Source organism: Macrotis lagotis, chromosome 2 (genome assembly GCF_037893015.1).
Source record: "Macrotis lagotis isolate mMagLag1 chromosome 2, bilby.v1.9.chrom.fasta, whole genome shotgun sequence".
Taxonomy (NCBI): Eukaryota; Metazoa; Chordata; class Mammalia; order Peramelemorphia; family Peramelidae; genus Macrotis; species Macrotis lagotis.
In genome coordinates, this window is record NC_133659.1 from 193,057,669 (window position 1) to 193,082,004 (window position 24,336).

General features: G+C 39.0%; 1 protein-coding gene across 3 annotated transcripts in view; it reads left to right on the forward strand.

The window, feature by feature from the left end:
* Nucleotides 1-19,404, forward strand: part of IGF2BP1 (insulin like growth factor 2 mRNA binding protein 1) — a 57,650-nt gene extending 38,246 nt beyond the window's left edge. Inside the window, exons 5-15 of one of the 3 annotated variants that reach the window (XM_074220590.1) lie at nucleotides 1,140-1,203; nucleotides 4,262-4,543; nucleotides 5,343-5,477; nucleotides 9,511-9,633; nucleotides 11,573-11,708; nucleotides 13,149-13,271; nucleotides 14,112-14,231; nucleotides 14,846-14,920; nucleotides 15,400-15,531; nucleotides 16,024-16,137; nucleotides 19,312-19,404. In XM_074220590.1, the coding sequence (XP_074076691.1) occupies nucleotides 1,140-1,203; nucleotides 4,262-4,543; nucleotides 5,343-5,477; nucleotides 9,511-9,633; nucleotides 11,573-11,708; nucleotides 13,149-13,271; nucleotides 14,112-14,231; nucleotides 14,846-14,920; nucleotides 15,400-15,531; nucleotides 16,024-16,137; nucleotides 19,312-19,404 (1,397 nt within the window). The remainder of the gene's footprint in view (nucleotides 1-1,139; nucleotides 1,204-4,261; nucleotides 4,544-5,342; nucleotides 5,478-9,510; nucleotides 9,634-11,572; nucleotides 11,709-13,148; nucleotides 13,272-14,111; nucleotides 14,232-14,845; nucleotides 14,921-15,399; nucleotides 15,532-16,023; nucleotides 16,138-19,311) is intronic. The other 2 variants (XM_074220591.1, XM_074220592.1) reach the window with 2 other exon arrangements.
* Nucleotides 19,405-24,336: the final 4,932 nt, after the last annotated feature.

A 24,336-nucleotide genomic window follows, 5' to 3' on the forward strand; every position in this document is an offset into this window, starting at 1 on the left:
CTCAATGGTCATCTAGTTCCTTCTACACATGGAAAGTATCCCCTCTATAATATACCTGATGAATAGTCTTCTACCTTCTACCTGAAGAACTATACCCCAGCCCCAAAGAGGGGGACCTGCAAGGTTTTAGGACTTCAGCTTTCTCTTCTATATAAGAAGGGGATTGTCCCAGGGATCTTTGATTCCCCTCCTTCCCCTGGTTTTGTGACCTTAAGTTAGACATTGTCAGAGAGAGAAGAAACTAGCATGGACACCTATTTAATAAGTGACTTGTGAAATCACTTGTCCTTAGAGATCTGATTATAGAGAATAGGCAGTCAGTCACCTGCCCAGCATAAGCTATATATTATACTTGGCTGGAAGCAGGGGGCTGGACCAGAACTTGGGGAACTCTTTTCTTGCAATTAAGCCTTTATCAGAAATAACTGTGATGAAGCTCACATCCTAGAATAATCATGCTGTCCAGCATTGTTCATAGTCTGTCCTAACAAATCACTTTGGGCTTGACTAGACAAGCAGGGTTAAGCAGGTGACTTGAAGAGCCAGCAGAGAGTTTCACTAGTAGAGTTTGGGATTTATTGCTGTAGTTAGCAATGGAGATTACATTTGTTTTTGTAATTAAGAATGGATTATTTACATTTTAAAATAAACTCTCTAACATTCGGACTGGCCAGTGGTTAGTTTGTTGGGCTTTTGTCTAGGATGCCTTCTAGAGAATCAGGCCCCTTTATTTTATCAGATCAGTTTCAATGCTCCTATCTACATAGGTAGGAGTCATTCAACATTCCAGCATATGAGATAGAATACGATTTGAAGATTTTGCTTGAGAGGATTGGATTTTATCCAGGGTTTTCCCTCAGTGTTCCCACACGAGTTTATCACTTAACCTGTCCTAGAACAGTGAAATAAGAAAGACAATTTTTAAAAAGCAAGCTGGAGGGTAAATTTACACAAATCTCTTGAAAAAGTGAGTTTGGTAGCAGCAACAGTTGGCCTGTAAGTCACAACTTTGGGAGACTTTTATGATGAGAGCTTTCTTCCTCTCTTAATAAGAACTAGGTTTTTTTTTAAACTTTGGAAAAGGGGTGGGGAATGGGTAGCTCCCTAACTCTGACTCTGACTTATGTTTTCTCCTCTAGTAAACACCGAGAGTGAGACTGCAGTGGTGAATGTTACTTATTCCAACCGGGAACAGACCCGGCAGTAAGTTAGCTGGGAGATGGATGATACTGAGGGAGGTTTGGAGGTTGGAAGTACTACTCTAAGGAAGAAGATATTAACTTGTGTACTTTGTGTTTCATTGGGTTGCTGTGTATTTTGGAAGCCTTTAGATGCTATATGAAAACGTGCAATAGTTGTGATTTGTTATTATCTGTACCTTAAACCTCTTGAGTATCCCCAATTTTCTTTTTTTTTTGAGTTTTAAATAATAGTTATTTTCCCCTAATTATGTAAAAACATTTTAACATTTTTTAAAAGTTCTGAATTCCAAATTCTATCCCTCCTTCCCTCTCCTCCCCTCCCCCTTTTTGAGTTTTAAGTAATCTGACATAGGTTTATATATATTTAATCATGAAAATATTTCCATATTATTCATTTTGTGCAAGAAAACTTTTTAAAAAACAAAGTGAAAAAGCTATGCTTTAGTTCATTTTCAGATGATACCAGTTCTTTTTTCTGGAAGCAGATAGGATTTTTCATCATGAATCCTTTGGAGTTGCTTTGAATCATTGAATTGTTAAGAATATATATGAGTCATTCACAAGTCTTCATACAATATTGCTGTTACTCTAAACTTTGTTCTCCTGGTTCTGCTCTTCACTTTGTATCAGTTCATATTGCCTTTCCAGTTTTTTTCTGAAAGCATCCTGTTTGTCATTTCTTATTTCATGGTAATATTCTTTTACAATCATATACCAGAATTCTCCAGTTGATGGATGTCCCCTGAATTTCTAATTCTTAGCTATCACAAAGTGTTGCTATATTTTTGTAAAAATAGGTTCTTCTCCCTTTCCTTCCCTTAAAAAAATAAATCTCTTGGATACAGACTTTGTAATGGTTCGGCTGAATCAAAGATTATGCAATTTTTAAATCCTTTGGACATAGCTCCAAATTACTCTCTAAAATGGTTGGATCAATGAAAAAGGGTAAAAATATTGCTTGTATAAAAATATTCATAGCAGCCCTGTTTGTGGTGGTAAAGAATTAGAAATTGTGCGAATGTTCATCAATTGGACTGAGCAAATTGTGGTATATGTATGTTATGTAACACTATTGTTCCGTTAGAAACCAGGAGGGATGGGAATTGAGAGAAGCCTGGAAGGATTTGCATGAACTGATGCTGAGTGAGAGGAGCAGAACCAGAAGAACATTGTACACTGTAACAGCAACATGGGGGTGATGATCCATCTTAATGGACTCTCTTCATCAGTGCAACAATCAGGGACAATTTTGGGAAATCTGCAATGGAGTTTTCCCACATTCTCTCCAACATTTAGAATTTTCCTTTTTTCCCCACATTAACTAATCTGATAGATGTGAGTGTGACCCTAGTTTTCCATTTGAAGTAGAGGGAAAACAAGAGATAGAAACCTCTTACGATTAATTGATAGGTGTGGGGGTGTGGGGTCAGGTTCCCAAAGATGTACTGGAACCTACTGAGAGGCAATTGGTCTCTGGAGTTCAGCCTGGTTGCTTAAATTGTCCAACCCAAAGGTTCTTTGCTAGGTCAATGGCTCCATCTGTTGGTCAAAAGAAGAACCTACCTCCTTTCTTTGGGAAATCAGGCATCCCCAGAGATCATAGGCATTTTACATATAAGTCAATGTCCTCACTGCAGGTGTCTTTTGAAGATCTTTGACTTACTTTCTATTTTGTGTGTGTGTATGTGTAGAGACTTATCTTTTATTTAACTTTTTTTTTCTTTTGCAAGGCAATGGGGTTAAATGGCTTGCCCAAGGCCACAAAGCTAGGTAATTATTAAGTGTCTGAGACCAGTTTTGAACTTAGGTATTCCTAACTCTAGGGCTGGTGTCTGTCCACTGTGTCACCTAGCCGCTCCTTTTTTTAACTTTTAAGTCACTGAAATTTGGAATCTCCAGCAGTGGTTATCCAATTTAAACCATTTTAAACCACTTGCCTTCATTTTAAACCTCTTTGCCATTTCCTATTTTTTATGTCATCCTCATTGAAGAGCAAGATAGGGGCTGTTCTTTTTCCTGGCTCCTCATGCTGTTGCTAGGAGGCACATTGGATAAAATTCTCCCTACCATGATTTCTATCTAAGCCATTCTGCAGTTCCTTTGCGTTATTAATTTCTGGATCCACAAAAATGCTACAAGTTACTCTTAACATTTTTGTTCTCCTTGTCTTAGGAGTCCCTTTTCCTACTTGGCTCTGCTCTTCAAAGCTCATGGCCCCTAAGAAACCTTCCTTAGAAAATCCTGAATGATCACTTTTTTGTTCCCTGTACCCCTTCAACATGTGTAATACTTAGTCCCAAATTATGCCAAACTATATTTTGCACTGACTGCTAAATTAATGTTCTATCTCAAATTTACCAGAGAGTCTTCCTCTTTTACATTTCATATTTCTAGTACCTTGTCCCATTTTGTACTTTGCTAGAGAGGATTGTAGAAATTGTATTTGCTTGGGGTTTGTGTTTTGTGTTTAAACTTGAGTAAGTCATATGCCATTAATTAGATATTATTCTGGGCCTCTCTAGTTGTCTCAGCTTTTACTAAGCATATAGTAATCATTTACTAAATTTTTGTTGATTGAGTGAATCATTAAAGCTGATCTCTTAGGTCTTTTCCAATTCTAAAATTCTCTATTGTTGTTCCCTAACTGGACTCTGATCAATTCAGAATTTTAGGCTCCTTTTCATTCTCTTTCTTCCTGCCAAATTATAATATCATATGTGTAATTCTCAAAATTAAAATGTCTTCCTTGTTTCAAACTAACATGTCTGTCACATCTCAATCTGCATCAGATGGGATTTAATTCTTTAAGGGAAGATGGGACTTAGTTCAGATTGAAGGATCCTTTAGGATGGTGATTATGTCTCTACCCTTACCCTGGGTAATGCCTGAAATTCTGAATCATAATTTTTTTTATTAATTTTAGACTAGAAGACCTCCAACTGTGGGAATTATTAGTACTTCCATGACATTTCTCCAGTGCCAAGTACAGCATATACTCTCAATTTTATTTTGAGGCTTCTGCTGATTACATGAAATACTATCTTTTCTTCTACTCACAGAGCCATCATGAAGTTGAATGGCCACCAGCTGGAGAACCACTCACTGAAGGTCTCTTACATCCCAGATGAGCAGATGGCTCAAGGTCCTGAGAATGGCCGCCGAGGAGGCTTTAATTCCCGGGGTCAACCCCGCCAGGGCTCACCTGTGGTGGCAGGTGCTCCCTCCAAACAACAGCCAGTGGATATTCCCCTGAGGCTCCTGGTGCCCACCCAGTATGTGGGTGCCATCATTGGCAAGGAAGGAGCCACCATCCGTAACATTACCAAACAGACCCAGTCTAAGTGAGTATATTTATATATATGATGGGAGGATTGGGTTGTGGGACATAGAGAAGTAATGACTTTGAAAATCCTGGTGGGGTTAGGGGAGATGAAAGGGATAAATGTTAGCGATCTGATTCCTCACTTCCAATAAGTGAGTTCAGTGTCACTATCTTTTCCTCAAAGTTTCTCATTCTATAAAAATCAGATCAGGAGAGAGGAAGTGGGGGGGTGGGGGTGGGGGTGGAGGCAGGAAATGAAAATAACTCAGTTACATGATTGCAACTAATGTCAAGGGAGGTGGTACCATACTCTAAGACATCTGCCTTTTTAGCTCTTCTGGACTGCATCCCCCCCCCCCATAAAAAAAAACTTGTTAAGGGCCACATATAGAATTTACTACTTATTTATGACTACAATGTATCTATTACCAATGAATATAATGATAAAAATGTAATTAGACTGACCTCAAAGAGTTGGACACACTTGCTTTAAGACATCACTAAACAGGACCTAAGTGTGTGAGAGTACTTTGATAAGGATGCTTCCAATTTAGATACTATGATTCTATAAACTGAATAGAACCCAGAAGCTGGCTATCCTAGTTAAGGATTAGATCCATTGATAGAGGGCAAAATAGCTCCATAAATTTCAGTATATGAAAACAAAGTTGTGAGTTTCTTTTTCTTTTTATGTTCACAAACTGGTCCTCCTATCCCCCAGGTTAAGAATTTCTGTTTTAGGGCCATCAATGTGTTAACTCTCATTAAAACACTCAGCTGGGACAGTGTAATAATCTCTTTAATTTCTCAATCCTCAGAATTGATGTTCACCGAAAGGAGAATGCTGGAGCAGCTGAGAAGGCCATCAGCATTCATTCTACCCCAGAAGGGTGCTCTTCTGCTTGCAAGATGATTCTGGAAATCATGCAGAAAGAAGCAAAAGATACAAAGACGTAAAGCTATTACTCTTGCTTTTCCCTCTCCCAAACCAATGTCCATTGACCCTGATCTGTGATGCAGATCATCTCCATCCTCCTGGGATGTCTTTTCTTATTGCTTAATATTCTATTACATTCACTTACCAAAGGTTTTTTGATTGTTTCATTACCATTGTGCAGTTAATTGAAAGATTAACTAAACCGTGTCATCATGAAGAGAAATTCGAGGCTATTTTGGCGTATGTTGGACTTTTGTTTGGATCATTAGGTCACTTTTATGGTGGAATTCCACAGCTCAAATCAGTTGGTCAATAAGTATTATGAAGCTCCCCAACCTGGGTCAAGTCCTATGCTAAGCCTGGAGATGGAAAGAAAAGGGAGAAAAAAACTCTTAAGGAGTTTATAGTATAATAGTGCAAACATCATGAAAACAATTATGTACAAAGGAAGACAAATACAGGATAAATTAGAGATAAATAGAACAAAAACACTAGCATTACAAAGGACCAGGAAAAAATTGTTGTAGAAGGTGGGATTGTAGTTGATTTGAGGAGGAAGCTAGGAGGGGTGGCTAGGTGGTGCAGTGGATAGAGCACCAACCTTGGAGTCAGGAGTACCTGGTTTCAAATCCGACCTCAGACACTTAATAATTACTTAGCCATGTGTCCTTGGGCAAGCCATTTAACCCCATTGCCCTGAAAAAAAAAATCTTAAAAAAAAAAGAGAGAGAAGAAGCTAGGAGATGAAAAGGAAAGGATTCCAGATAGATGCATAATCAGTGGAAGTTTATGTATCAGAAGATTATGAAGCCATTATAAATATAGAGCTTGTTCAAGATACAGGGCGGCGGGGGGGGGGGTAAGATAGAAGAAGATTGGAAGTGTAGGGGTGTGCCAGATGTCAAAGGACTTTGCATACACCTAACAGAATTTTATTTATCTTGGAGGTAATAGGGGAGACACAGGAATGTGTCTTTGTGTGTCTGTTAGACAAAAACAGAAACATGGTCAGACCTGAGCTTTAAGAAGATCACTATGACATTTGAATAGAGGATGCATTGGAGTGGGGAGAGGATTGAGGCTATCCAGCAGTGATTGTGATAGTTCAGATGTGAGGTAATGAGAGCTTGTATCAGGATGGAGCAAGATCACAGAAAAGAATGAGGCATATGTGAGAATTTACTAGATTAAAGTTGACAGGACTTGGCAACAGATTAGGAGTGGAACTGTGAGAGAGTAAGGAATTGAGGATGACACTTGCATTGTGGGGCCTAATGCCTGAGAAATATGGTAGTACCTTTAATTGTAATAGAGAACTTTAGGAAGGGTACGAGTTTGAAGGGAAAGATGATGAGTTCTGCTTTAGACTTGTGCTTGATAGCATCCAGTAGGTAACTATAGGTAGTTCTATGTGTAGTCTGGAGGTTAGGGAAATAGATTAGGGTTGTATATGAACATCTGAGAATCATTAGCATAGAGATGGTAATTAAACCATTACCAAATAAGATAGTGGAGAGGGAGAAAAGAGAAAGGCTCAGGAGAGAGTTCTGTGAAATTCCTCACAACTTTGCCTGGATGAAAATCCAGCAAAAGAAGACTGAGGAGAGGAGGAAGACCAAGAGAGAAATGTGCCACAAAACTGAGAAGAGTATCAAGGAGGAGAGGGGTTTATCCACAGTGTCAGGGGCTGCAGAGATCAAGGAAGATGAGGATTGAAAAAAGGCCATTTAATTTTGCAATTAAATCACTGGTATCGCTTCTTGACCTTTTGGCTAAGATCAAGTGAAGAAATCACTGGTAACTTTGGAGAAAACATTTGCAGTTGATTGATAGTAGATTGAAGCCAGATTTATAGAGTTGAAAAGACAGGGAAAGGAAAGGAGGCAGCAAATATAGGTGGCCTCTTCAAGGGGTCAAGCTGCAGAAGGGAAGAGAGTTGTAGGCTAATAGCTAGTAAGATTGGTATAGGTTTTTGGACAATGGGGGGAGACATGGACATGTTTGTAGGCAGTTGGAAGATGAGTGAGATAGTAGGGATGAGAGAGGCAGCAATCATATTGGAGAAGACAAAATTGAATGGGATCATTTGTGCAAATAAGAAAGGTTTTCCTTTGGCAAGAAAAACAGAACATTATATGAATCAGGTGAAGGAGAAGAAAGTAGAAGAAGGCATTTGAAGAATATGAGATGTAAAGAGAGAGAGATCTCATTGAATGACCTAAATTTTTTATTCTTCAATAAAATTTGAGGCAAAGTTCTTGGTTGAGAAGGTGATAAGAAGAGGAACCATGGAAGGTTTAAGGGGAGATAAAAAGTTTTGAGAGAGGCCACTCTGATGAATGGAATAATGAATCCACTAGGGAGGTTTAAAAGGATTGTAAGGAACTCAGTCCATAATTTTTTTCCAATAAAAGTGAAGGCACTCGTGGGAAGCAGAGGACCTGTATTCGGATTTCACCTCCAATCCTTCGATATTAAACTTGTGTTTTAAGTTTGGTGAAATCACTTAATCTTCATCAATCTTGATGACCTCATGTAAAAACATAGAGATTGGGTCCAGGTAGTCAGAATCAGGTTGAATGCATCTAATTCCATATCCATTATCTTTTGTTGTCTTTGCCAATCAACATATTTTCATGGTGTCATTTGTAGTTTACAATGCTTCTTGAAGACAGTTCATGTCTTTTAATGAATTATGGAGAAGGAAATATTTGCGTCAACTCTCAGTGTATTTTATTTTATTTTATTATTTTATTTTATTTTTTTAGGTTTTTGCAAGGCAAACAGGGTTAAGTGGCTTGCCCAAGGCCACACAGCTAGGTAATTATTAAGTGTCTGAGACCAGATTTGAATCCAGGTACTCCTTACTTCAAGGCCAGTGCTTTATCCACTACGCCACCTAGCTGCCCTTCAGTGTATTTTAGATATCAGACTTAACAATTTTTTCAGTGATATCAATATTTTTTCTCTATCATTTCTCTTTGGATATATCATTGATTTTATTTGTGTAAAGCTTTTTAATTTTATGTAGCCAAAATAGTTTATTTTTCTCTTATGATCTTTACTATCCTTTTATTTTCAGCTGCCCTATACTCAACACTCCCTCTACTATACAAAGTTATTCAAATAAACATACATTAAGTGTGTCTCTTATGCAAAATGATATACATATCAAAATATAAACAGTGCTGAAGAAATGTATTATTTTCAGACTCTTGCTAGTTGTATGACCCTGGGAAAGTCAGGTAACTGTTCTGAAATCTCAGGTTTCCTCTTTTATAAAATGGGAGCTGTTAGCAGCTAGAAAACAAGACTGTTGAATCAAATGAGATAACACATATCTAAGACATTCTACCAATATTAAATTGTTATCTAAACATGAGTAGTTAAGATTTTGATTGAGGATAAAAAGATTGAGACAGGGCTTTTGAAGACTTCCTCTTCAAGAGGGACAAAATTCTTCTACTTGAAAGATATTGGGGAGGTGAAGGCTGAATTTGGATTGAACCATGAAGATATGAGCAAATGAATAGTTTGAGGACCTAGTCTCATGGTTAGGTTATGACAAAATTTTATATCATTGGATATAGGGGTTATGACAATATAAATATGACAGAATTGACATTGGATATAAGGGTTATGATAGAATCTTATATCATTGGATATACTTGTAGTAGAAATTGCCTTTTGTGTCATCCCTCTCTTTCGCCATTAGAAAATGAGTATTGCTTCACCTTCCAAATTGTATTTCTAGTCATTTGTACATTTTATTGTTCAATCATTTCACTCAAGTTTGACCCTCTCTGGGATCATTTGAAGTTTTCTTGGCAAAGATACTAGAGTGATTTACCATTTCCTTTTCTAGTTCATTTTTTATAGATGAGGGAACTAAGGTGGAGGGGGTTAAGGGACTTGCCTGGGGTTACACAGCCAGTAAGTAGGTGAGGTCAGATTTAAACTCAGAAAGACTAGTCTTCTTAAATGGGCTTAGTTGCACAAAGTTAGTATTTAAACATCTTTTTATTCATCATTCATTTTTTTCTCTCAAGAGCTGATGAGGTACCCCTGAAGATCCTGGCCCACAATAATTTCGTGGGACGTCTCATTGGCAAAGAAGGGCGAAACCTGAAAAAAGTGGAACAGGATACAGAGACCAAAATCACCATTTCTTCGTAAGATTTTCTCTTCCTTTGCTCTTATCACAAGCAGAGAAGTAAAATGTCTGGGTTGTATTAGTTTCATTCTGGGGATGTTGAACCTGAGTTACCTCCCTCAGTTCTCTGTATATAATTTTGAGGCTAATAGATAGGATATCTGCAGTTTTTCCAATACTACTTTTTTGTGATGAGGGTTAGTCTTGGAACTGGGGAGCACATTCTTTAAAGGACAATCAGGATATTGAAATTAAAAATGAAGCAACATGAGGATTAATCAAAAGAATAAGGGATTTTTTTCAAAAAAATTTTTTTGTATTTTTCCAATTGCATGTAAAGGTAGTTTTCAACATTCATTTTTTGTAGGCTTTTGAGTTTTTCTCTGTTCCTTCCCTCCCCATTTCCAATCAATCTGATATAGGTTATACAGTTATATTCATGTTTAACATATCCCCCCATATTAGCCATGTTGTGAAAAAAGAATCAGAACAAAAGGGAAGAAAGAAAAAATAAAAAATGAAAATAGTATACTTTGATATGCACTCAGAATTTCTCTGAATGTGGATGGCATTTTCTATTACAAGTCTTGTTTTTGATCATTGTATTTCTGAGAAGAGCCAAGTGTATCCTAGTTGATCATCTCACAGTGTTGCTGTTAATGTGTATAATGTTATGGTTCGGTTCACTTCACTTTGTGAAGACTCAAAAGTCTTTACAGGTTTTTTGAAATCTGCTTGCTCATCATTTCTTCCAGAACAGTAGTATTTCCATCACATTCATACACCACAATTTAGAACAAGGAATATTTAGAGCAAAAGAAAAGGTTGAAAAGGACTATAGAGATTTTTAGGCCAACTCTTAAGATTAAATGATGTAAGTGGCAGACCTAGAATTCAGACCAAGGTTCCTTTGACTCTGGGACTCATTTCAGGTCAACCCCATGTGAAATTCTCATGTGGAGGAAGGAGTCTGTTCCACTTGATTCTCAGGTAGCTAAACTAAAACAATCAGTAGAAATGTCAGATATTTGGATTTAGGCTTGATAACAGGAAAAGGTTCCTAATAGAGATTTCCAGAAAAGCAATTCAGTCCATCAGAAGGTGGTAAGGTGACTGTAACAAGGGATGTCTTCAGATAGACATTGAATGACCTTTTTTGGGGGGTGTTGCAGGAGAAAATTTTTGCTTTGTTATGTCCTGGGTCAGATGACCCCATAGATTCCTTCTAATCCTAAAATTTTGTGAATGTCCTATACAGGAAAGACATTTATAGAAAAAAAGGGATAAACTAATTGATTTTCCTAAATGCCTCCTAACTCGAACCATTTTTGAGTCTTCTTTCACTGCATTGGTCTTTCCATCCCCTATTATTTGAATTGGGAAAACTCCAGTCTAGGGACTCAAGATTAAAAGATTCTTGTCACTAGTGCCACCATGCCTTTATAATAAACTTAACTAACATGTGCCCTGTTACCAAGATGGGAAGGGTATTCAAGTGGCAGTGGAAGGGAGAGCATTGGACTTTAATTTTTCCCTTTGAAAGTATTATGCTCTTTCTTCCACCACTAGTTCTTTTTCAAAAGAGGTATGGAGCCCAATAGACCCTTTGGGTGAAACTATCCAGCCATGGTTCCAGTATAACCTACACTGATTAGATTAATCCAGTAGTGCTAATCCTGGTGGGAGGTTGGTTATCTTTAACTGTCCCTTAGAATTCAAGAATGCCAAGTATTTCAAAACACTTTTGGTTAATCTCTGCAGTTACAGCTATTTCTTTAGCTGGTCCCTCCTTTTATTCTTAGTTTAACTACTCTGAGAGGATTAGCTGTTTGCCATGAGTTTTACTGCACAATCCTATCTTTTTAGTATCCAGGTCTCTAGACTTCTATCTGGGACTTGTTTCTACCCTATGGTAAATAGTTTTTAAGGTCTTTTCTTTTCTCTGCTCCTCTCCCCAGGTTGCAGGACTTGACCCTTTACAACCCTGAAAGGACCATTACAGTTAAGGGCTCTATTGAGAACTGCTGTAAAGCTGAGCAGGAGATTATGAAGAAAGTTCGTGAGGCCTATGAGAATGATGTAGCAGCCATGAGTGTGAGTATTTAGAGGAATAGAAGAATTTCTTGAACCTATCCTACCCTCCCTTCTAGTTTTCTGTCCATCTGTGTGAGGAATATAGAGAAGTCAGTTATTTGGTAATAAATTTTTTCCAACCTTTTAGGTCATTGGAAGCTAGGGGATGGGCTTGAATGTTGTATGACTTAAGAAAGTCCTTTCTGGGGAATATGAGAACTTCCCCAACTTTGCTACCTTCTTACCTTAGATATTTTGTTGAATAAAGTTTTAGAACGTAGAAGAGAGGGACCTTATAAATTCTGGTAATGGACTTCCCTGAAAAGCACTATAATATAGTAAGCAAAGGGTTGCTCAATTGGTCATAGAGTCAGGAAGACATGGGTATAAGGCCTCTCACCGGACATATATTGGGTATGTGACCATAGATGATCCTTAAAACTCCTTGAAGGAAACCTTCCATAGGAAAAAAAAAAGAAGAAAAAGAAAAGGAGAAAAATAATATTAATATTATTAATCTATGTGATATATGTATTATATATATATATATTTTCTAACATTTTAGATTCCAAATTTTGAAGTCCTTGGAGAATTAATATGAGATTTAAAGAGATAGAGTGATATAATAGGTAGCATTGACCTTGAATACAAGTAGCTGAAGTCTAGCTGTAAGTTTACAGAATATCCTAATTTGCCTGATAAGAAATAATTTCCCTCCCTGGGAGGAAACCACAAACCCAGTCCCCCTCTTTCTTTTCCCATGATTTCTCATTCATGTTCTTGGTAAGTTTATCCATGGTCAAAGCCCAGCATCCATAAAAATAATATGTAATTCCCATAATGGATCATTTGGCCTCATAAACAGGAAAATTTTGTTGTCCAATCTATACCTTCTCCCAAATATGCAACTGTAAGTTAAAAGAGTGGTAATACTGCTCATGGTTGCTTTTGAAATTGTGTCCCATTGATGTTGTTTCAGGAGAAAAAAATTTTAAGGTATCTTTAAATATTTTCCAGAATGGTTTGAGTGGATAGAACATAGATTTGGAGATCAAAGGGATCCTAGAAATGTTCGAGTCCAACCTTATCCAATCTACAATGGGAAGCCCAGAGAGATTACAGAAGCATAAGCAGCAGAACCAATATTCAAATCCACCAGTCTCCCTTAGTGGCTATGTTTATAGCTATGTGATCTTGTTAGACTGTGGCCGTTTATAAAAGGGACAGATATTTTATATTTTTATATGTATAATAAAAAATATCATCTAGGCAGATTTATGACAGGGTACACATTCTCTAGTTATCTACATACAGTCCCTTTTGAAATTCCATGAATATAGATTGTGGATATATTGCCAGGCTTGTTTGGGGTGTAGGGGGAGAAGGACCAACTTCCTGCTTAATATCACCTGACATGAAGAAGGAACTATGTTAATTGCCTCTTTTTCATCATTTCTTTAGCTACAATCTCATTTGATCCCTGGCCTCAACTTGGCTGCTGTGGGCCTCTTCCCAGCCTCATCCAGTGCTGTTCCCCCTCCTCCAAGCAGCGTTTCAGGGGCTGCTCCTTATAGCTCCTTCATGGTAGGTAGAATATGTTTATTATCCTCTCTTTCTCTTAAAAGGTTGAATTTTGGGGTGGCTTGGTGGTGCAGTGGATAGAGCACTGGCCCTGGAGTCAGGAGTCTGACCTCAGACACTTAATAATTACCTAGCTGTGTGGCCTTGGGCAAGCCACTTAATCCCATTGCCTTGAAAAATCTTTAAAAAAAAAGGTTGAATCTTTATGGACACTTGACCTTGGAAATTCTTTTAAATAGTGTTTAGATGGGGTAGGCTAGCACTATTATGTAGTGGCAACTCTTTTATGTGACTGCATTGAGAGTACTTTCACCCTATTTTCCTCTGGCACTGAATCATGTGCCACACATGTGCCATATGCCATTCTAAGGAATTCCCTTAGTTTGTAGCAATTTAATAATTCCCATAATCTTTCTCTATACCTTCCTAATGCCTTTTGTACCTACAGTGCTACCCATCTTCACTGGTCTCATTGAAGACATAAAAAAACTTGCTTCTGAGCCAGTCTAGCTACTTACTAGGAAGGATGGTATTGCCTCTGATTTTTGCTTATTGATATGGAATGGGAGTTGGGAAGGAAGAAGAGGAGTCAAGGAGAAAAAAATGAATAGATGTCTTTTCCCTGGTCACTAGGAGTAATTTTTTTTTGCAAGGCAATGGGGTTAAGTGGCTTGCTCAAGACCTCACAGCTAGGTAATTATTAAGTGTCTGAAAATGGATTTGAACTTGGGTACTCCTGACTCCAGGGCTGTGCTCTATCCACTGCGACACCTAGTTGCCCACTAGGAGTCATTCTTGAACATTAACAGACTGTCTTAGTAACAGTCTTTCTTGTCTTGGTAGCAGGCTCCAGAGCAAGAGATGGTACAGGTATTCATCCCTGCCCAGGCAGTGGGTGCCATCATTGGTAAGAAGGGGCAGCACATTAAGCAGCTATCAAGGTTTGCCAGCGCTTCCATCAAGGTGATTTGCTCATTCCCCCCCCCCCCCCCCCCTTTTGGGACAGGAACTCATTCCATCTCATTTTAACCCTCCTTCATATGCCTCAAGGAGAGAAATTTGCTTCCAGCTTTGGAAATTTCTATTTGTCTATACTCAGTCCCTTCCTGAGGCAATTGATACCTTTTGTGCTTAAAGAACTGTTTTGAAAAACATTTTTTATCTTGTGCTTTTGAGGGTTGCCTTGGAAGAATTGGCCTCTTGTTGTTTAATGGTTGTTGTTGAAGGCCTCTTGTTGATTAATGTTGGGAAAGGAAAGGATTGTTTATTTCAATCATACCTTTGCTTGTAGGCCAAACCATCCCCGACTAGACCTTGGAAACTTTGGGATGAAAATGGAAAGCATCCTAAATTGGGTAGTCTTCTTCCTTAAAGATCCAAAAGTGCATTAATGTAAACTTTTCAACAGTTAATGCTAGGAAGGCTAACCTTTGTCTCTTTTTATTATGAATCTGCCAATGGAAATAATAATTTTGTGGCTTGGTAAAGTTGGAGTGTTTTAAAGTAGAGTCCTTTCCTATTAGGAGAAGACTAGGGTAATTTTTAGCTTTCTCTTTAACTTATGTTTGGGTTTCCAGATTGCTCCCCCAGAGACCCCAGATTCCAAAGTTCGAATGGTCATCATCACTGGACCTCCAGAGGCTCAATTTAAGGTAATTCTGCCTTATTGCTTTCTTGAGGAAAAAAATGAAATCTGGGATTCTTCAGGAGGGTATCTGTATTATTTTTAGTTCTCAATTTATCTATCAAATACTTGCTGAATCTATTACCAGTAGGCCATAGGGCAGTAGAGTTTGCTGGTTTTTTAATTATCTTCAAAGTCAGTTGTATTTTAATCTCTTACATTCAGAATAAGGATCTCTTTTCCCTTTATCATTAGATTTAGATCCCAGAGAAAGTTGGCTCTTCATTCACTCCTTGGCTTCTAGAGAAAGTAGGAATTAGTCAATCCTTAAGTTTTTAGGGAGGGGAGGGGGGGATATTAGATAGATATAGAGGTAGGTATAAATAACTTGCCCATTTGGTTGTTACCTTTCCTATTTTTGCCTTAAGGATAAGAAACTCAGTGCTTTGGACCAATCCTTATTTGCTCAAGGAGGACTTCTGCTTAATCCTTTCTTAATCTCCCTAGGCTCAAGGAAGAATCTATGGAAAGCTCAAAGAAGAGAACTTCTTTGGTCCTAAGGAAGAGGTAAAGCTGGAAACCCACATCCGAGTCCCTGCATCAGCAGCTGGCAGAGTCATTGGCAAAGGCGGCAAAACTGTGAGCCATGGGGCGTGGGGCAGTTCCCAGGAATATGGGGAGTTTTTAACTTCATTAACCAGTCACATGGTAAAGTGGAAAGACCTGAAATCAGAATACCTGAATTAAAAGGTTGATTATTTGTGTGAGCCACTTAACTGGATCTCAGTTTCTTCCATGTAAAATGTGGAGTGGAAGGGGTTAAGGGTGTCCATGTGAACTTGATCTTCTCTGTTTCTAATATTGCACAATTCAGATTCTGTATTTCACTGAACATAATAGTTCTTCAGTTCTTACTTACTTAATATCTCTGACCTTACTGCTCTGCCCAATGTTTTTGATGAACATAGAACTTTTCCCTACTAACTTCCCTTGATGCCCTTCTACTCCTACTTCTGTTTCTTACCTTTTAATTTTGTTCTTTCTTCTTTCAGTCCTGATAGGGCTTCATCCTTATCTCTAATCCCCAGCACTCTTATTCCACTAACTAACCTGCCTCTTTCTTTTCTCTAGGTCAATGAACTGCAGAATTTGACAGCAGCTGAAGTGGTGGTTCCCAGAGATCAGACTCCCGATGAGAATGAGCAAGTCATTGTCAAGATTATTGGACACTTCTATGCTAGCCAGGTAGGAAGTCTGGAAAGGATTTCCCAAGGAGAGAATCTCTTTTGAGTCATAAGAACAATGGGAGATTCTTTCAGGAATCTGGTTGTCCCTGTGCTTCTTAGTTGGGTTTCATCTTTCTTTTGACCCAAAGAGAGTATCTAGTGATTAATGAAAACTTTTTATTTATTTTGAGTTTTACAATTTTTCCCTCAATCTTACTCCCCCCCCCCCCAGAAAGCAATTTGTCAGTATATTGTTTCCATGTTGTACATTGATCCAAATTGAATTTGATGAGAAAGAAATCATATCCTTAAGGAAGAAACATGAAGTTTCACTCAGCATCAGTTCATGCAAATCCCTCCAGGCTTCCCTGAATTCCCATCCCTCCTGGTTTCTAATAGAACAAGAGTGTTCTATGACATACATATACCACAGTTTGCTAAGCCATTCCCCAATTGAAGGATATTTACTTGATTTCCAATTCTTTGCCACCACAAACAGGGCTACTACGAATATTATTGTTCTAGTGATGTTTTTACCCCTTAGATTAAAGAAAACTTTTGAGAAAAGGCACAATTTGAGTCTCTTATGTATCTTATCTATGTTATTGGGCAACTCTTGGATTCTATCCTTATTCCCTTTCATTGCAGTTCTTTTTTTTTTACTTCGGTTTTTGCAAGGCAATGGGGTTAAATGACTTGCCTGAGGTCACAGCTAGGCAATTTATTAAGTGTCTTGAAGCTGGACTTGAACTCATCTCCTCCCTTCCACCTTAGTCCTTTAAATAAAATCCTACATTGTCACTGTGGTGTAATGGATAGGATAGAATCCTGGGTCTGAAGTTGGGAAGACTTAAGTTCAAATTCTCCTGATCTGGAGAAAGTTAATCACTTTTTATGCCTCAAGCAATATCTGGAACTTAAATCTTAGCATTCTAGAGATTGGGAGAGTTCCCTATGATGACATAAATCGCAGATGCTGTTTTCCAATATTTACCAAACAAAATCTGAGTCAATAAGGAAATGTTTATACGAAAATGTCCAGTAATTCTTAAATGCTCTGTCTATTTATGGTTTCTTAAGAGTACTAGATCATGGGGCGGCTAGGTGGCATAATGGATAAAGTGCCAGCCTTGGAGTCAGGAGTACCTGGGTTCAAATCCGGTCTCAGACACTTAATAATTACCTAGCTGTGTAGCCTTGGGCAAGCCACTTGACCCCATTTGCCTTGCAAAAAAAACTAGATGATAGTTCTAGAGGTAGAAAGGGATCTCAGAGGTCATCTAATTGAGTGCCTTATTTTACAAATGAGGAAACTGAGGCATATAGACAGAAGTGTAGTGACTTGTCTAAAACCATACCAGCACTAAGCATCAGAGGTAGGTTTTGAACCCAAATATACTAACCCTGCTCCTTGAGATGCACACACACACACATATGCATCCATACTTGGAACTGTGTCAAACCTGTGAAATTGTTGATGTTGTTATTCCCATTTTGTAGTTTAGAAAACTGAGGCAAACAATTTAAGTGACTTGTCCAAGCCACACAGCTAGTAAGTGTATTGAGGCCCAATAGATGACACAGTGGAAAGAATGCCAGCTCTGGAGGCAGAAAGATGTGAGTTCAAATTTGACCTCAAATACATATATTTGTAAGATCCTGAGCAAGTTCCTTAACTCTATTTGCTTGTTTCCTCATCTATAATCAAGTGGCAAGTCACTTCAGTATCTTTCCCAAGAAAACCCCAAATGAGGTCACAAAGTGTTGGACATGATTGAAATAACTAAATAATAAAATTAATTCTAATAGTTCTTTCAAGTTTGGAAAGTTTCACATGTTTCTTCATTGAATCTCATAGTGACCCTGAATGTTATGGTAAAGAATGCCTGAAGCTGAATTTGAATTCAGATCTTCCTGACTCCAGGCCCTCTCAGAGGTGTATCTGCTATGCCACCTACCTGCCCTCTAACTATATTTAGGAGAATCAGAAAGACTTGATAGAGGATAAAATTTTAGCTCTTGAAGAAAGCCAGGGAAATCAGGAAGTAGAGGTGAGGAAAGAAATCTGGGTATGGGAATTAGTGAAAATCCTGGAGTTTGGAGATGGAGAGTTTTGATCAAGTTATAGCAATGTGGTCAGTATTACTGGATTGCATAATAGTTGAAGGGGAAATAAAATGTTAGATTAATTTTATAGTGGAGTGGGGGAAACTTCTGGTAGAGAGGCCAATCAAATGACTATTGAAACAGTCTGGGGTAGCTAGGTGGTACAATAGATAGAGCATTCCCCTAGAGTCAGGAAGGTCTGATTTCAAATCTGGCCTTAGATGCTTACTATCTCTGTGATTTTGGGCAAGTTACTTAACACTGAGACTAAGAGGTGTTAAGAGATGTGGGCCTTCACAAGTATGGTAGCAGCTTCAGGAGAGAAGGGGTTGTACTGAAATGAGATCAGGTAAAAAAAAAAGTAAAATACCTTGACAACATATTGTATGGGGGTGAGGGGGAGGGAGGATATATGAGATAGAGGAGTCCAGGATGGCACCTAGCCTGCAAGCCTGGATGACTTAGGCGGCTGGTGATATCTTCAATGAAAATGGAGAAATTCAGAAGTAGGAAAGATAAGAATTGGGTAGAGAATTTAAAATGTCTATTTTGATCTAGTTTAAGATGTCTATTGTGACTAGGGAGATAAGAATCTGGAGGTTAGGAAATAGGTCATAACTGGATAAGTAAAGCTGAGATGATAAATGATTCAATGGATGTTAATGAGATCACTGAGTGAAATAGTATTAATAGAAGAAGAGAGCTCAGGTCAGAGCACTTGGAATAACTTGCCTTTAGTGGGCCTGATTTGAATGAAGAGGTGCAGCAAAGGAGATTGAAGAAGACCATTAGGATAGATAGCAGGAGATCTGACAGTATCAGTAAATAAATCAGTAGTGTGCCATCTAACAATGTGTAGTGTCATCTCTGCCTAAAAGTTCCATAAGTACTTGGTTCCATAAGATGAGTTTGTCAGCTCATTTGCTAGTATTCCAGAGACTTGAATATTAGAAATGGGACTTTAGTGTCTATTGTCTTCTTCCATCTGTGATTTTCTTCAGAAGTCTGAGTTCAGAAGTTTTGAGCTGCCCTGACTCCACTGTTACATTGTCTCACTCATTTTTTCTCATTTTTTCTCCCTGTACAGATGGCCCAGCGTAAGATCCGAGACATTCTTGCTCAGGTGAAGCAACAGCACCAGAAAGGACAGAATAACCAGACTCAGGCACGGAGGAAATGATCTGCCTCCAGCTCTATTGGCCCAGGACAGAAAAAGTAGAAATCAAAAGAGAATGGCAAGCTTAAGAATGAATGGGAATCAGGGATGCTTAATCATGATATTGATTCAGATTTTCCCCACTCTTTAAAACATGTTTCAATAAGGAAGCCTAATAATTTCAAAAGACTAAACCAATTGGCTCAGCCCTACTGTCTGTCATCCCCCAGCCACTCTTCATCCAAATTATGGCTCAGTGTCAATTATTTTTAAATGTGGATTATATTTCAAGTCCTTGTTCTCTTAGATTAGGGAAGGAAATATGAATTGTACCAAGGTTTATTCTCTATACTGAGGAGGCTGGGGGACCTCTTTTACAGGTCAAGTTTTGCCTTTGCAAACAGACCCCAAAATCTTACCCCCCCTCAATTGATGAAAATATTTCTGTCCTCACACTTCAATGAATTATATTCACTCATGGTTGTTTCACCTTTCATACAATGAGAAAGTGGGAACTGTTGTATGTTGATCACAGCCCTAGGTGTTTCAAGATTGCCCCAAAGGGAGAGCCCATTATCCTGGGGAAGAGTATAATAATCATTTTTACCCTTTAAACTCAATAGAATGAAATAGAAAGAAAAAAGTTTGAATTAAAATGATCCACATTTAAAGGAATTCCCTGGAATTGATCTGAAGCAGATGATTCTAGGGAGAAATTAACACAAATTTCCTTATCCCTTATTAGGGTTTTACCCTATGAAGCTCCCCACCTATCACATGGATCCACATATGTGGCACTGTGTCCATGGCAGGGGGCTTGCTGCCATCCCTGATTCCCATCGCTCTCAGGCTGATTTTATATTTTTAAAGTCTGTTTTAACAATTGGATATGAGAACCGAGAAGGGGGGGGACAATAGTTCCCCTTGGCAAAACCTCAGCTCCATTGAGGACCTGGTAATCCCATGGTGCTCCCCATTTCTGGCCCTTGTGGCTGGACTGAGATGATATCAAGTCTCTCCTATGGTATCAGGGGAGCAGACAAATATATGGGAAGTACTGGTTGCTCTTGGGAAAGCTCATGGAAAATGAGGAGATGAGCAGTCCCTCTTCTTCCCTCTCTGAGGATGGGACTTTGACCTCTATTTACCCTGAGCTCCATATATAAAAGTTAAGTCCATTAACTAGCAAGTGTTCCTCAACAATCAGCCTATCAGAAAGGGATGCTGCTGTATCTATTTTCTCCCGATGGATTATTTGTATAGCTGTAAGCCTATGCCCTCCCTAGCTGCTGTTGGCCCATAGAAAAGGTGATTTTAAAAAAGTTAAAAATCTAATATCCTTGGGAACCAAAGGGTTAAAGCAAAGAAACTCACTTTCCCAGGGTTTAACTGACAAGGCCAAAGGAAGGCAGCAGCTGACAGTTTTACTTAGATCCATTGTTACATGGTGAAGGGAATCACCAGCTTAGGTACCATCTAATTAGTTGATTGTTGCTGGACACCAAGCCAGGTGATGAACTTTGACACCCTGGAAAATGCTGTCGCGTGTGTTGGGAAAAGAGGAAGGTCCATGTGTACTTGGGGAAAGTCACATGCATGAAGGAACCTTCCTTCCCACCTTGCAACAAAACCCGAGATGTGGGCGGAGTCAGGTGATGCTGTGTGTGATAGTAAAACTACCTCAAGGTATGAAGTTACCTCAGCAATTGTCCCCAACCCTTTTTTTCTTTTTTTTTCTTTTTTTTTTTGGTTCCCTTTTTCCTTATTTTTTTTGGCTTGCTGATATTTTATATAAGAGAGAAAAACAAAAAAGCAAAAGAAGCTGATAGTCTTGAATATTTTATTTTTTTAATGAAAAAGAAAAGAAGAAAGTTATGTTTCATAAATTTCTTATACATGAGCCAGTCACCAGATAGGAACTCTGTATGGACAACAGGCCTAGTGGGAGAAAGCCTGCTGGTACCCCAAGGAACTTTCCTGGGGTAGAGCTAGGGAAAATGTTGAAAGTGGTGGGATAAACCTGCTCCACCTCTATTTTGACTTTCAGAGTCCAAAATTGTTTGCCCCAGCTAGAGAAGCCTTGCCTACCTGGCTCTTTGCCCAAACTCTGGGGAGTAAATAAATGCAGCGTGCTATGTAAGATCTCACAATGATAGTGATGAAGATCAGGATTTCTAGCAGCCCACCACTTTTTGCCTCCCCCACCTTCATTTTTCTTGGTCAAAGACTCTTCCAGCTGGTTTTCTCCCACTTGTGGCACTGTTGAAATATTTTGCAAATATTGCCTCTGTTTTATTGAGGAGAAAAAAAAAATCAAAAGCGGAACAAACCAACCCTCTAAAAATTCCCCCCAGTCTATCTGTGTCTAAAATTTGGGAGCCAAGACTTTATTATGCACAGAAGAAAAACATAACATAGGGTTGACCCATCTGCCCCAAAGAGAGGCCTACCTGGTTTTTCATTATAGTTGCATTGTCTTTGTTCTTTTTGACCCAGTTCCATCTTTGCTGCTCCTCACTCTCGGCCTTTAGGGACAAACAGATACTGCCTGTTCCCAAAGTCCCTCACCTCCTTTTCATTGGAATGGTCAGATTTTAACATGGAACCTGGCTTGGAGCATTTTTGGTCTTTAGGTTGGTGATGGGAGTTAAAGTGGCAGCTTTTGAGATGTAGCTATTATTGAGGGACAGTGTTTCCGTTAGCTGTCACAAGTTGGTCTTTGCCCCCACCCTGTCAGGCCCCTTTCCAAGCTCCCACATCCATCTCTTCCTAAGAGATGAAGCAAACAGCATTTTGAGACAGAATAAGGCCAGTGTAATTTAACTCCCTGCCTATTCTAATAGCAAAAAGGGTCTCCCAATTTCTTTCAACCTCTGGCTCTACATACTTCATCCTAATTGAAGCAGAAAACAGTTTATTCAGACATCGGCAGTTGATGATTTAAAAGCAATTTCCAGCAGCAAGCATATTTTGATACCTGGTTCAGACTGTTTTATCAGAGAAAAAAATACCCCACAGTATATCTGACATCTTATTGTTGCAGCGTTCATTTTCCTTGGGATCCTATTCCCCTCACCTCCCCACCTCTGCCTTCCTTTTTGCCAATCTTGGTGTCCTAGGGAGAGCAGAGTGGGGACTTTGACTGTAATACACTACTCACTTGGACTGAGTGAGACATACATTCATAGGTAGCCTTAGTTTGCCTAGCAGGGAAATGGGGGGCAGGTGAAACTCCCGACGTACATGAACTTTTGGTTAGAGCAGAAGGTTTGCAAAGGGATCAGAGGTTCTCTCCCTTGGGTGGGATCTTCTTATTTCCATTGGCTAATTGTAATTGTAATTCTTTTGCCCATTCCCCATGGTGCCTTCACTTTCCCTGTTGGTGAAGAGAAAAATCAAACTGGCTAAGCACTTGGGAGACTTAGATGAAATGACTTGATAAAATTGACTTTTTAAAAAAAGCCACTTCTGTACTGAGATAGATACATATGTGTTCTATATATTTTTAAGAAAGGACCATCTCTTCTCTTAGGATATTGTTTTTAATTCTTTGAATCCCATTGAAAAACAGAATGGTTTGATCCACTGACTTACTTTGAAGCTGCATCTGCCAATCCCATCCTTTCCCATCTCTCACAAATCCCTTCCACAGACCTATTCCCAAGGGCTTCAGCCCCAAAGGTCTAAGGCTGGGTACTTTTTTTGGCTTGTGTACTCAATCCCTGTGAGATGCTCAGGAGCAGATACTCTTCCTATCATCCCACAACTTTCTTACCCCAATTTAAACAAATAATCTTAACTATTTCCCCTTCTCACATACCAGGGAAATGGGCTTTTTTTTTTGTTCAATTTGTTCCACTACCAAGCAGAACTGATTTTGTGTGGCCATTTTCCTCTGTGCCAAAGACTTACAGAGAGAGTGACCATTTCTGAAAGAAAGCAGTAATTATTCTCCAGGCCTATAATCAGACCTCTTGGTGTGACTTTTGGAGAAACACTCTGAAAAAATATTGGGTCTGAGAATATGGAATACTGAAAGATGAGGCAAAAGTTTTATCATAGGCTCTGGTCAGTGGGGGAGAGATCTAGGAGTGGCTTTTGCCAAGAGTAGAGAGTTCAAAAGGGGGCCTGCCTTAATGGCCCTCCCTTATGGCCATTTGGCTCCTTGTTGCACTTTCAGGAATGTCAGGGAATTGAGTTGAGGACTCCGAAGATCTGAGCATTCTGACCCCACTACTTTGTTTTTTGCCTCATTCTTCACTGCAAAGGAAGTTGAGGCAGCATTGGTTAAGGGTAGAAGCTGAGTCTTGTAGGGCAAAACAAAGCTTGTGCACCTGTTACATCTGGTCCTATTCCCTACTCTCCCATAAATGTTTTTCTCCTCTTCCCTCCTCCTTCCCACCTATCAAAACCCTCTGCCCAAAGGGGGAACAGAAATGCTACTTAACTACCTCACCGAGCTGATGGAAGAGTTGGTGGGGAGGATGTGAGAGCTCTCCCAGATATCTTTAGGGATTAGCAACAGCATCTCCAATATCTACCTGTCTTTCCATTCAGATGGAGGCAGGGGGACTCCTCACTTTATCCCCCTCCATCTCTAGTGTTTTTCTGAGCTTTCTGACTCCCTTTCCCTCTTTCTCAGTTCACTCTGGGGTAAATATTCAAATGAATAACAGTTTGATGTAAATACTCAGGGGACAGGAAGCTTTTTAACCCACTTAGGGACCAACCAATAACACAAAGGTAGAAGAATGATCCCTCTGTTACTAGGGGACAGACACAAGCCATTTCCCTCCCAGATACATCCAATTCTTTAGATGCAGAATAATTATCCTGAACACAAGACTAGGAGTGACACCAGTTGAAGACTTCAGTTTCTTTCCTTCAGATACATAAGGCTTCTCATTTGGGTGCCCAGGAACAGGAAGGAGGCCTCAAGACTGAAGATGGATTTGG